The sequence below is a fragment of the Engystomops pustulosus genome, chromosome 8 (assembly GCF_040894005.1).
Source record: "Engystomops pustulosus chromosome 8, aEngPut4.maternal, whole genome shotgun sequence".
NCBI lineage: Eukaryota > Metazoa > Chordata > Amphibia > Anura > Leptodactylidae > Engystomops > Engystomops pustulosus.
Genome location: NC_092418.1, coordinates 33,159,706 through 33,172,215, shown reverse-complemented (window position 1 = coordinate 33,172,215; position 12,510 = coordinate 33,159,706). Strand labels below are relative to the sequence as shown.

General features: G+C 40.2%; 1 protein-coding gene across 1 annotated transcript in view; it reads left to right on the top strand.

Moving 5' to 3' along the window:
- The window catches only part of LOC140076136 (uncharacterized), a 156,571-nt gene that overhangs the window by 119,561 nt on the left and 24,500 nt on the right, over positions 1-12,510 (top strand). The window contains exons 36-44 of the mRNA XM_072122643.1: positions 395-538; positions 2,292-2,656; positions 4,546-4,662; positions 7,710-7,881; positions 8,484-8,618; positions 9,314-9,328; positions 9,703-10,503; positions 10,618-10,833; positions 12,103-12,299. Coding sequence (XP_071978744.1) covers positions 395-538; positions 2,292-2,656; positions 4,546-4,662; positions 7,710-7,881; positions 8,484-8,618; positions 9,314-9,328; positions 9,703-10,503; positions 10,618-10,833; positions 12,103-12,299 — 2,162 coding nt within the window. The remainder of the gene's footprint in view (positions 1-394; positions 539-2,291; positions 2,657-4,545; positions 4,663-7,709; positions 7,882-8,483; positions 8,619-9,313; positions 9,329-9,702; positions 10,504-10,617; positions 10,834-12,102; positions 12,300-12,510) is intronic.

Here is a 12,510-nt window from a genome sequence, read left to right as displayed (position 1 = left end):
TTGATACAGAAAGTATATCGGAAAGTTGTATAACTTTTTATAATACAAACAGTAACATTAATTTATTGAAATGGGATTATCCCTTTAAGGTTGGCGTTACTAGCTTTATATTTGGTAGGTATGATCATATGGAAGCATATGCATCAACAGACAAAATGTCTTGTTATCTAGTTTTTACTTCTAGGCCATACTAGATGTCGGATCAGAGTTGGTGTAAGATCATCGAGAGAATAGATTTACGGTAAATGGAATTTTCAAACCAGGAAATAGCTTTAAAATGATGCCAAATGATGACAATTTGGGACAATAATAACCAGGATTCGGTTTTATACAGTGTATTTGTGAAATATATATATTATAAACTATTTTAACTTAAAATGTGCTTTATTTTTAGAGGGCGCTGCAGTGACTTTAGTATCAGATATGTTTTTATATCCTGGAAATTTTGACTTTTACTTTCGGAGGTTACTTTATCGTGTAAATGACCGATATCCCAACATTCCTCGGCAATATATACACATAGCCGTCAACTCTACAGGTATTTATCTGTCTGCAATCTCTTATTCTTTATCTTGTCAGATACAATGGGGGATTTCAGAGGTTGAAGTTAGATTTTTTGAGAGTTCATGTCATGTTTATAAGGTTTCGTTTCAAACCCATCATCAACTCAGTTTGCCAAGCCTTCTGGGCATGACCAAATGGGCGGGATATCTGATTTTTACTCATTTAATAATTGCAGCTTCAAAACATAAAGGGAACCTGTCATCAGAAATTGGCCTGATAAACCAATACCAGTATGTTGTTAAGCAGCTGATAGGTTCTATATGGTGTTTCTTTCAAGACTAGGTTGGTGGCATCATCCAGAAAATCAACTTTAAAGTGTGATGTAAGTCAGATATATAAAGTCAGGGAGGCGGAGAGTTTAACATTGAAGTCAAGCTCTCCCTGACTTTGAACATGTCCTCTCAGTGATGCTCCAGGTTTCAGCAGGCCCCTGGGTGATAGAGCCTCAGTAGGCCCCTTTTCAGTGAACTCGCGTGGCAGCATTCAAAATTCAGAAACTAAAACAGTCCCCATGTTGTAAAATATTCCCTAGATTATTATAGCAAAAAGCCCCCTCATAGTTATTTTATTTGAGCCATCCCACATCCTATGGATTCATTAGATGCAGCCCCCCTCACCTGCATGGATTCCTTATACACAGCCTTACGTGGACCCCCCAGCAACTCTAGGCCCTGGCACTTGCCCAGTGGTGGAGCAGGCCCTGCCCCCTCTCATGTGACTGACATCATGCGCTGGCCTTCAGGAAATCTAGTCAATGATGTCTCTGGATGCATGACCATCAATTACAGTAAATGGGACGTTCTAAGACAGGGAGAGCTTGACTTCAGTGTTAAACTCTCCACCTACTTGACTTCATAAAAGCAATTCCCATCTCACTTCAATGTTGATTTTCTGGATGATATCACCACACTGGACCATGAAAGAAGCTCAGCTGCTTCACAACATACTGATGACAGATTCCCAACGAGCTAATATATGTATTTCTAACTGTAACCCCAACAATTTTCATTCTCACCTCTTGAGAGCCTTAAAGGGTTTGGCCACTTCAACAGGGTAAGTATTAAAACCTAACAAGATTACCCATAGTATACCTAGCCTAGTAAAGGGGCAAGACTCTGAAACTATTTAATGTTTTTATTAACATTGATGTATGGAGGCTTATTTTTTGTAGGTCAAGCTGTAGTTTTTCTTAATAATACTTTGAGGTACACATTACTTTTCATTACTAGAAATTCTATTTTTTTTAAAGTTCTAATTGCTTGAATATTAAGCAAAAGTAAACATTTACAAAAACTGGACAAAAAAAGCTGCTTTGTATGTTGTAAAGTTTTGTGAATTATGAAATGGTTAAAGGAAATCTACCACCAGGATGAAGGATTGTAAACCAAGCACACTTACAGGCTGGTGTGCGCCCCCTCTCATAGGATTTGCTCTTCTTTTAGCTCTATTTATTTTTAAGGTTTATACAATTATGCAAATGAGCCTGCAGGGCTCCAGCTCCATAGCTGTTAATTGAGCCTGGAACTTCTTAGGCTCATTTGCATAATCTATAAAGCCTTTGTTTGTAAATACAAGGGCATAAGGAGCTATAATAAGAGCTGATCCTCACAGAGGAGGCACACACCAGCATGTAAGTGTGCTTGGTTTATGATCTTTGATCCTGGTGGAAGATGCCCTTTAAACATTTTATGACATTTTGTTAACAATTACTATTGTAATTTTTTCAGATATTTTGCAAAATGTGTCCAGTACACTTGATGATTTTATTAAACACCTAGACATCTACAATTATAATTTATTTACCTCTTATAACAACGGAAACTCCAATTACTACATTTACTACTACAATTACTACAACTATTACTACTATTACTACTACGCAAACCACTTCAATATCCTCTCTATGGAACCTTTGAATGTTACTGTCACTTTTTTGGATAAACCATTGTTATTACAAGGGCTGAAAAGAGGCTTAGAGATCTCCCCAGCAGGTGGCATAGTTTTGGTGATAAGCAGCGGAGAGGTTGCTGACTACAGTGATACCGGGCTGCTAGATGATATTTACACTCTTTTGGATGAAAAAAAATCTAAGGTAAGCCAAAACTTTATATAGAGCAAAAGTTACAGTATATACAAATACTATAAACATATATATGTTCTCTCCGTGTTTGCGTGGGTTTCCTCTGGGTCCTCCAGTTTCCTCCCACACTCCAAAAACATACTGGTAGGTTGACTACATTGTGAGCCCCATTGGGGACAGGGACTGATTTGGCAAACTAAATAAAGGAAGTATAAGATGAGTGAAAACACATTTTGGCAGATTTGTAGAGTGATTAAGGGATGTAGAAACATAGAACTCCTGCCTCTAAAAAGTAAGTGCTTTTTTCTTACCACTTAAGGACTGTACTACCCTATAATGTCTTCTACGGTGATACTGTAGATACCCCTGTTTTACAAAAAAAACAGAAATCATAGCAGCAACAAGTCTCCACCCAAGAGCACAGAGACAACTGTTCGTGTCAGCGAGTATACATTTTTTGGTAATGTTTAAAATTGTGTTAAATATATAAAGCTTACACACTTTGATTTATTATTTTTACACTTCTTTTATGCATATACTTTTTATATACGTGGTATTACTATGTAGACATACAGGAGGTCTAAGTAGTATACATACCAGTGTCTACAAAGTGTACGTAGATTTTAACTATGTGTAAGGAATCTATATGTAAGGAAAATATATGAGGAAGCGGAGGTAATGTGACTTATACCCCATTACCTTGCGACACATTTTGAAAGTTAAATCCTGAGCTCAGTCCAAATCAGCCGGAACGTCCGACCCCCGCCCCCCCCCCCCCCCCCGGCGCTGATTTCTGTCGCATGGAAGCTGCGCCGAAAAAGATCACACATGCAATACCTGTTCAAGCCGTGCAATCCCCGAAAATGGCAAACATGCCGACAAAAGTGCGATCTGCGACCCTTAGTATATGAACCCCACTGGGGGTCATTTACTAAGGGCCCGATTCGCGTTTTCCCGACGTGTTACCCGAATATTTTAGATTTGCGCCGATTTTCCCTGAATTGCCCCGGGATTTTGGCGCACGCAATCGGATTTTGGCGCATCAGTGCTGGCATGCACGCGACGGAAATCAGGGGCGTGGCCGAACGAAAAGCCGACGGATCCAGAAAAAACGCAGCATTTAAAACAAAAAATGTGTCGCGAAAATTACACTTACCTTCAATAGGTATTGGCCGGTGAATTTCAGGGCATTCCAGCGCGCCTCCTGGGAACTTCAGCGCAGCAGCGCCACCTGGTGGACCTCGGAGGAACTACCTTAGTGAATCCCGGCCGGACCCGAATCCACCGCAGAGAACGCGCCGCTGGATCGCGAACGGACCGGGTAAGTAAATCTGCCCCATTGTCCTTTCTAGTGACTCTATTTAATATTCTGTGCCATGGCAAAATAACACAGATGGGCCATTTTTTTGATGGGCTTTGTTGTTAAGTATTTTCCTGTATGGTCCGGATGACACAACCTCATTATTCTTTGGGTCTGTATGATCAGAAAAAATTAATATCGTTTGCTTGTGTCTTAAAACTTTGCATTATCAACTTTTTGATAAATTTTTATTCAGTATTTTATGGGATGCAAAATGGTGCAAAAGGACATTTTTTTCTGTTACAGCATTGGATAATTGCCTTCATATTTTGATAGGTTGGACATTTTTTATTATTCTATATTTATTTTATAAGGGGGAGAGTTGAAATGCAGGTTTTTATTATTTTTTAATTATTTTAGCGTTTTTAAAATGTTTTACCCCTTTTTTAGCACACCTAGGATTCAAATACACAAGTCTGACTTAAACAATGTGCAATCAATACTACTGTATTGCAGCATATTGTGAATTTACTGCCTCTATATTACAGTCTGCCTCTGTATAGTCAGCCATAACTGTAATTATTTGACGTTTATTCCCTAGGTGATCGTTATAGCTAATAAACCTTTCAGTGATTCAATGACAGCAAGTATCTTCAATAACATTGCATCAAGGAGTTTTGGACATTATGTACCTATTATGTTTGACTTTGATAACCAGGTAACTGATTTTCAGTTTTATACATTACTAACTGTAGACCGGCATTGCCCCAGATAAATTACTGCTCTTAACTCTAACAAAACAGAATGTATATATGTATGTATATATATACATATACCTCTGTCACTGTCTTTGACTGTCACTGACTGTCTCAGACTGTCTGTATCTCTAACTGCCTCTGTCTGTCCCTAACTGTCTATATCTGTCCCTGTCTGTCACTGACTGTCTATATCTGTCTCTGTCTATATCTTTCTCTGTCTCTGACTGTCCTTGTCTGTCCCTCTCTGTCTTTCTCTAACTATCTTTGTCTGTCTCTGACTGTCTCTATCTCTGACTATCTCTGTCTGTCGCTGTATGCCCCTATCTGACCCTGACTGTCTCTCTATGTCCCTTACTGCCTCTGTCTGTCTATGTCTGTCTCTGTCTATCTCTTACTGTCTCTCTGTCTGCCACACTGACTCTCACTCTCCCTGCCTGTCTCTTTGTCACTCACTTTTTCTGCCTATGTCTCACTCACTCACTCACTCACTCTCCCTGCTTGTCTCTAGCCATATTATCTCACGCATAAGCTGTCCTTTACTCATTGCTGATAGTAACCAATCAAAGATAAGAGCTCATATTAATGACCTGTGGCAAAAAAACAATCACGACTCAATCAAGGTTAACAAGCAATTGAAATAATCAACCAATCTTTTGATAGCAAAAGAGGCACGAAGAGTAAGGTCTAGCTGTGTATTCACACTGTTTTACTGACATGAATACTCCGGGCTGTATACCAAGACGTTTGCCGTTCCTTCATCCCGAAGAGCCCGGTGTCACCAGTCTGGGTTTTTACAGACATATATGGGGGGGGCTAGGTGCACCCTTCATATTACCTCTGTCTGGCTTAGATTGCTGCCATGCATCTCCTAATAAACAGCACCTTCACCTGTGTAGCCAACTCTAACAGTGCTGAGAAGAAGGTGCTCCTGGCCTGAGATCGCCATCATGCATCCCACAGTAGACATCTCCTTATTATCTTATCAACCTCTAGAAGGAAGATAGAGGGTCTGTCTGAGGGCATATACTTCACATGCTGTCCTTATTATTGGTGAGCAATGGCGCCTCTGGCGTCCTGACATACTTTCTGACCATGCGTGTGGTCTCTTTCGCTTCTCTTCATGCTGCCTCAAGATGGCGCCGGATCTTGCGTCAGTCAGTGGTTGTTATTGGGCATGTGCAAATTTTTGTGTATTCTCTCGTTTTTTCACATTGGGAGGCGGTTTGAAAAATTCTGGCACTCTCTCTCTCCCTTTCCCACATGCCAGGCAGCAGAACACCTTGGTTGTCTGAGGTTACCTTCTATTCTGCATCCTGAGGTGTTTTGAGATGAATCCTGAGATGAAATGTTCCTTTTAAAGAAGGAAAATGTGTCTCAACTCTTTATAAATGTCAAATCTACAGAGACTAAAGGTAATTCTTTAAGGGGCAAGTGGTTATATTTTCCTATATCTAGAGACAAAGGGCTTCCCAGTTACACAGTTCTCTTGGATCATCTGAAGCGAGAATGGGTAACTCCAGCTAAGCACTACTATCATGGACCCAGATTCAGCTCTTTTTACAAAATGGCTCTCCAGACCAATTCTGGTTGGGGCTCAGCTCCAAAGATTGAATTGCTAGTAGCCAAGCTTTCAAAAAGATCAGTTTTTCCATCTAAATATACTGCTATTTTGCCTGGTCCAGTGGATAGGAAAGCAGATGGCTTCCTGAAAAAAAACCTTTCGGCCTATTCTCCATGCAAAGTAGCCTTAGCCTCGATTCCAGTAGCAAGAGCTCTGAGAATTTGGTAAAGACAGTTAACCCAAGATATTAAGGATGGTGTCCCAAGACATGTATTCTTTAAATCACTGCCACTTCTAAAGAATGCATCTGAATTTCTATGTAATGCTCCCTTGGATGTCACAAAGAATTCCTCCAGGCCCATGGTATCCTTTAACTCCCTATGGATTAAGTTGTGAAAGGGGGATGTTCCAGCTAAAGTTATTTTCTACCATACCAAGATAACAGTTTCTTTGGTGCATCAAGCATCATTCCTAATTTCAGCTCACAGAATTTCTATTCGTCAAGCCATGAAAGTCTTGGGTCTGATGACCTCCTCAAAAGACACTGTTCCCTGGGCAAAGGCACATATGAGAAGTCTAGCAATACAACAATATAAGGTAGAAAATGAAGTCGGCACAGCACACACAACACCACAGTTCCCTTCTGGTCAGGGCATATACAGGAGGCAAGTATTCGAGGAAAAGAACTAATCCGGGGTGCACACGGGCAAAAACAGTCAATAAGATGCACAGCAGAAGAGAAGAATCATGGCTCTCCCCGGGATGAAGTTCATCAAATATTCTTTATTGAAGAGGCAACAGGACAGGACAAGACGCCACCTCTCCAAGGTGACGGGCCGTTTCGCGCACAAACAATGCGCTTTCTCAAGCTTTGCATATCATACAAGGTTTAGGTGTGCATTCATGCATATTATAGGCAGCGCTATCAAAAGGTTGATTTCTTGTTAACCTGTCTCTTCTGATTTGTATGTGTGCTGCCTCCCAACTTCAGGAAATATTTCTAAATTTCTGTGTACTTCAATGTCATAGTTTAAAAAGTCGGAGGCTGCACAACCCATAAGGATCGGAAGATTTTCATTGAGGATCAATGCTCCAGAATGATTAAAAGGTCAAACCCCCCCCCCCCCCAAAAAAAAAAAAACTGTCTAAAATTCAGTGCACAACATTTGTTTAGGGTTTTAGACACTTTGCAGACGAGAACTATAAAGGAGGAGTAGCCTTTTAAAAGGGAAGTGGCTTAGAGGAAAAAGCATTATGCCAATGCAAAGTAACCTAGTAATACACCTGGTGCAGCAGAAGACTTGTCTAGTCTAACCCTACATTGTTTTACTGTTTTGTTTTGTTAACAAAATTAACAAACTTTTTACTGTTTGTAAAAAAAAAAAATTCCATTGTAGGTTTAATCATTTGGATTTGTAACTGTATTACCTTCCTAATTTTTTACAGATAATGGATGATTTTGAATTTCTTCTTGTAAAACCAGTAAATTGCTACGAGCGCCTCTTGGAAGTCACAGAGGAGGCTCAAGAACATGTGCAGGAGTTTAATGTTACAGCATCCAAGTATCTTCTAATTACAACTTCAGGGAATCTAAAAATCAGTCTCACTGACCAAAATGGTAAGTGGACGGCGAAGGATTGGACTTGGCAGGTAAAATCTTTAAAATTTCAATAAGCTTTATCACTATATTTGTGGGTAGGTTTTCATACCTGTTTATTTTTTTCCCTAATATGCATCTATCAGCAAGTTGGAACTGGCTCATTGGGGCTTACATCAACTTAGCCGGCCCATCAGTAATATAATAAACCAGCTACCACCAATGGAAAAGTTAAAATTTCTGGCACATGGCCAGGAATTGGGACTCCTCTCATCTTACGTCTTCTCTATGCCAAGTTTGTGTGGAGGAGCATAGAGTGGACTGGAGACACCTCGCATTGGCCATGAAGTGGGCTGGGGACACCTCACATTGGCCATGAAGTGGGTTGGGGAGCTTCTGACGAAGGTCATAGTGCTATTCTACCCTAGTTGGGGCATGCTGTAGATCTGACCACACAAGTCTGGTGCCGGATATACTAAAAGGCCAGAGTTTTGTATTTGTAGCAGACCAGCTTACATATATATATATATATATATATATATATATATATATATATATATTTATATATATATATATATATATATATATATTAATTGTAATGTTTTCTTTCCCCTCTTTTTTAGGTGACAATATTACAATTACATCATATTTTTTTTCCATGGTGAATGCATACATAATTAAATATCCTGCTCCGGGAATTTGGAGGATAGATATTAATGGAAGCAAGGTCATTTCCCTAAGAATATTTGGATTCAATGGTAAGATGTAATGATATTGCTTGTGTCAATAGGATTGATAAATCTGTTGTTATGTACAGATTTTTTCTCCTTGATTGGAGAAACATGGCTGCCTACTACCATAAGCATAACATCACTTGATGGCAGATCAGTTCAGAGTTAAAAGGGTTGGCCACTTATACAGAGCTTTAACTGGTTAAGCATTTAAGACTATTTAAGGTCTCCAATATTGTACTTAATCAAAGTTTCCCATTTTCCATGAGTCATGTTACCGACAGGCAGCAGGCCTAACTTTTACAGGGGCATAACAACCACCGTATCAGCTGCTATGGGCCCCTTGTTGCACAGGGGGATTGCGGATTCAAAATTTATCAGTGCCGTTCTCCCTTCTCTACTTGTTGACTCCGTAGAGCCATGCCCCACCTGTTCTGGCTGCTCACTCTTCCATCCACCCAGCCACCCAAACTCCAGCACATTCGCCCTCCCTCCTACTTGAGGGAACAGCTACCGGCCTTCCCCTAGCCCAAAGCACAGCTGTCCACATGGCCCCTGCCAGGCAATACAGCCGACCGAACTCGTGTGTGTGTGTGTGTGTGTGTGTGTATATATATGTATGTGTGTATCTGTCACATGAATGTGTGGTGCAAGGTCTGTTTTTTGGTATTGCTTTTATCCAAAATATTGTATTAATTACTTTCCTATATATTTTTTTACAGGTCTGGAGATCTCTGGTAAGTCAATGACTAATGTTACGTCCACCCCTTAATACTGCAGCGCTCATCCATCTCTTTTTTTTTTAACTCCTCATCTTCCAAAATCTGTAACTTTAATTGGAAAAAAGTGGCAACTGCAGTAGAACTGGTTAAAAAAGCTAAACCTTTTTTAGGGGTCATTGTTTTAATACATTTTAGTTTTTTTTTTCTGGTTGTCAAAACTTTGAAAAAGTGTCAATTATGGCATTTTGTTGTTGTTCATCATTTGCTTAATAACATGGGCAGTGTTACATGTGGACATACCTTATGTGAGTTTTTCATATATTGATTTTCAGATGTTCTCTTCAAAAAGACTGTGATTTGGTTATTTTTTTATATCTTTTTATTTATAGGAAATTGCACAGACATACAATGTGACTCCAATTCAACCTGTGAGGAGTTTATCGGTTACGAGCGCCAATGTGTATGCAAAGAAGGATTCATTGGGAATGGCTCAAGCTGCCAGGACGTAGATGAATGTGGAGGAGATTGGCGGTGGCAAACGATTGTCTATCCTGATACATGTGTCAATTCCATTGGCTCATACAATGTGTCCTGTAGATCTGGCTATTTCCATAACGAAAAATCTGGCTGCATTGATATTGATGAATGTGCGGGTGACTTTCTTAATGGCTGCCATCCATTAGCAGTCTGCGTAAATACCTATGGATCTTATTTCTGTTATTGTCCCTATGGATACTATGGGGACGGAAAGCAATGTGTAGAGAATGAATGTGTTATGGGGATACCATGCGATAATAGCACAGACTGCACTAAATCATGGAGTAATCATACATGTATAGACCCATGTTCTACCAACACATCACTTACATATGGGATCAAAAGTGCCGGTAACGGGTATTACTCTACATACTATAGTCCAGACCTAACTGGATGGTATCGATTCCAAGGGACAGAAGCCCAAATCCCTGAGTACTGTGTGACATCAGAAAACTGTGGTGCTGCTGTTCCTATCTGGCTGAATGGAGCGCATCCCTCTATAGATGAGGGTATAGTGTCCCGCACGGCCTGTATGAACAGGAATGGGCAATGCTGTGCCGCCTACTTCCCTCTTACAGTGAAAGCTTGTCCAGGCGGATACTATATGTACAAGCTAAACGCAGATGATTACTTTGGTCTCGAGTACTGTCCAAGTAAGTGCTAACCATTGGTAAATCCTATAAATGATAGTGTAATATAACCTATAATGTAGTATAAACTCATTTTCGTCTTTGGATTTGGACATCATTATGTTTGTTTTATCCTAGAATCGGATTATAGCTGCTCTGAGATGCACTGCTTCCCTGATGAAGAATGTAGGAACATCAATGATGGATCAGAATGTCCCTGCATCGATGGGATATATTATAATGATGGATCAGAATGTCACTGCAGCGTTGGAATATATTATAATGATGGATCAGAATGTCACTGCAGCGATGGGATATATTATAATGATGGATCAGAGACCAATAATCCTGCAGGTAAATATCACAGAAGCTTTAAGCCTGAGCACAATGTGAAGATATTCCTTCTTAAAAGGAAATCTACCGTCCAAAATCCATCATGATAAACCAGGGATACCTACTCATAGATCCAGGCACTGTGACAGGTAAACTTTTTATATTTGTAATCCATGGCCTCCTTCCTACTTTTGAAATTATTCTAATGAGCCTGAATGGCTACTGGGGCAGTTTCCATAGCCCCTCTGTGCTGCAGCTTCACAATGTGTTACACTGTGCAGGAGAGCTTCTCCCCTCCCACTGTGTGCTGAAACCTGCTCTTCTGCCGTGACATTACATCAGGTGGAGTAAGAGATAGTACCAAGTAGGAGCAGAAGGGAAGTGTAACTTACCTTGCACCTTGAAAAGAATCATGTTCTGAGTCCTAGGTTTGTTTTAGTTGAGATACATTAAAAAAAAAAAAAGCATGTGAGTTGCTTGTGCTGCTCACTCCCTCCTCAGCTCTCAGCCCCCATTTTTGTGCTTTTGTACAGCTCCTCCCTTCTGCTTCTTCACACACACAGGGACAGAGCTCACAGTGTGGTGAGCAGACATCAGCGGGTGAGGGAGGAGCTGTACAGGAGCACAAGGGTGGGGGCTGAGAGCTGAGGAGTGAGCTGTAGAGACAAGTCATATGTATTATTATTATTATTTTTCTAAGCAGCCAAACCAAAACAAACCTGGGACTCAGAACAGGATTCTGACAGGGTACAAAGTAAGGCCAATTTGTTGACCCTTCTATCTAAACATATATCATGTCACCATTTTCTCTCTATAACCTTGCTCATATTGATATGCTTCAATCAATTCTGCACAGGTGATAAACTACTACTAAACTGCTACTACTACTACACTACTACTAAATCTATTAATACTACTTGAATTATTGATTTACCAAATGGACATTCCTGTCCTTAAAATGGCAGCTGATGGAGGGTCTTGGGATCTTTAACTGTCTATGACCAATCTACCTTCCAGAACCTTAAGCTTGTACACATAAATAACATTATAAGGTCCTGAAAGGTAGATTGGGCATTGACTTTAAAGATCACATGGACCTCCCTCTCCGACCATTTTATAGACAGGAATGGAAGCAGATGAGGTTAAAGACATTTCTGAACCAGGGGCTTTGCTTTACATATCAAGTAAGTGGTTCAGAATTTGAAGGACGTATATTGTTAAATTACTCAGTATCCTGCCCCCAGTAACTCTGTCCCTTCCTGGATTGAATCTGTCTTTGTTACTTTTCAGACCTGATGGTATCAGATTGTAGATCGGACCAAATGAAAATGACCTTCCGAAAGTGTCTCCTGGAGATGATGGGATATGACAGCTCATCGCTGCATCTGAGGGACGACAGTTGTCGAGGTGTCATTGAGAGAACTGACAGAAGTTATGTCACCCTTACTACAACGCCAGCCAATGGCCACTGTGGGACCTATCGGATGGTAAGGGAGGATTTTATTGTGGCTCAAAGTTTCATATACAGTCATAGTAACTAATGTCTCACAATGTGACCTCATTCACGTAATGTAACTTTCATTACAAAGCTGTCCCCTCCATACATCTCTGGTTACTCAGCCAATACTGCCCCACACCTAATCTCTGATCCTCACAAGACCTTCTTCTTCACTCTCATAATATCATCTCTTCTTACAA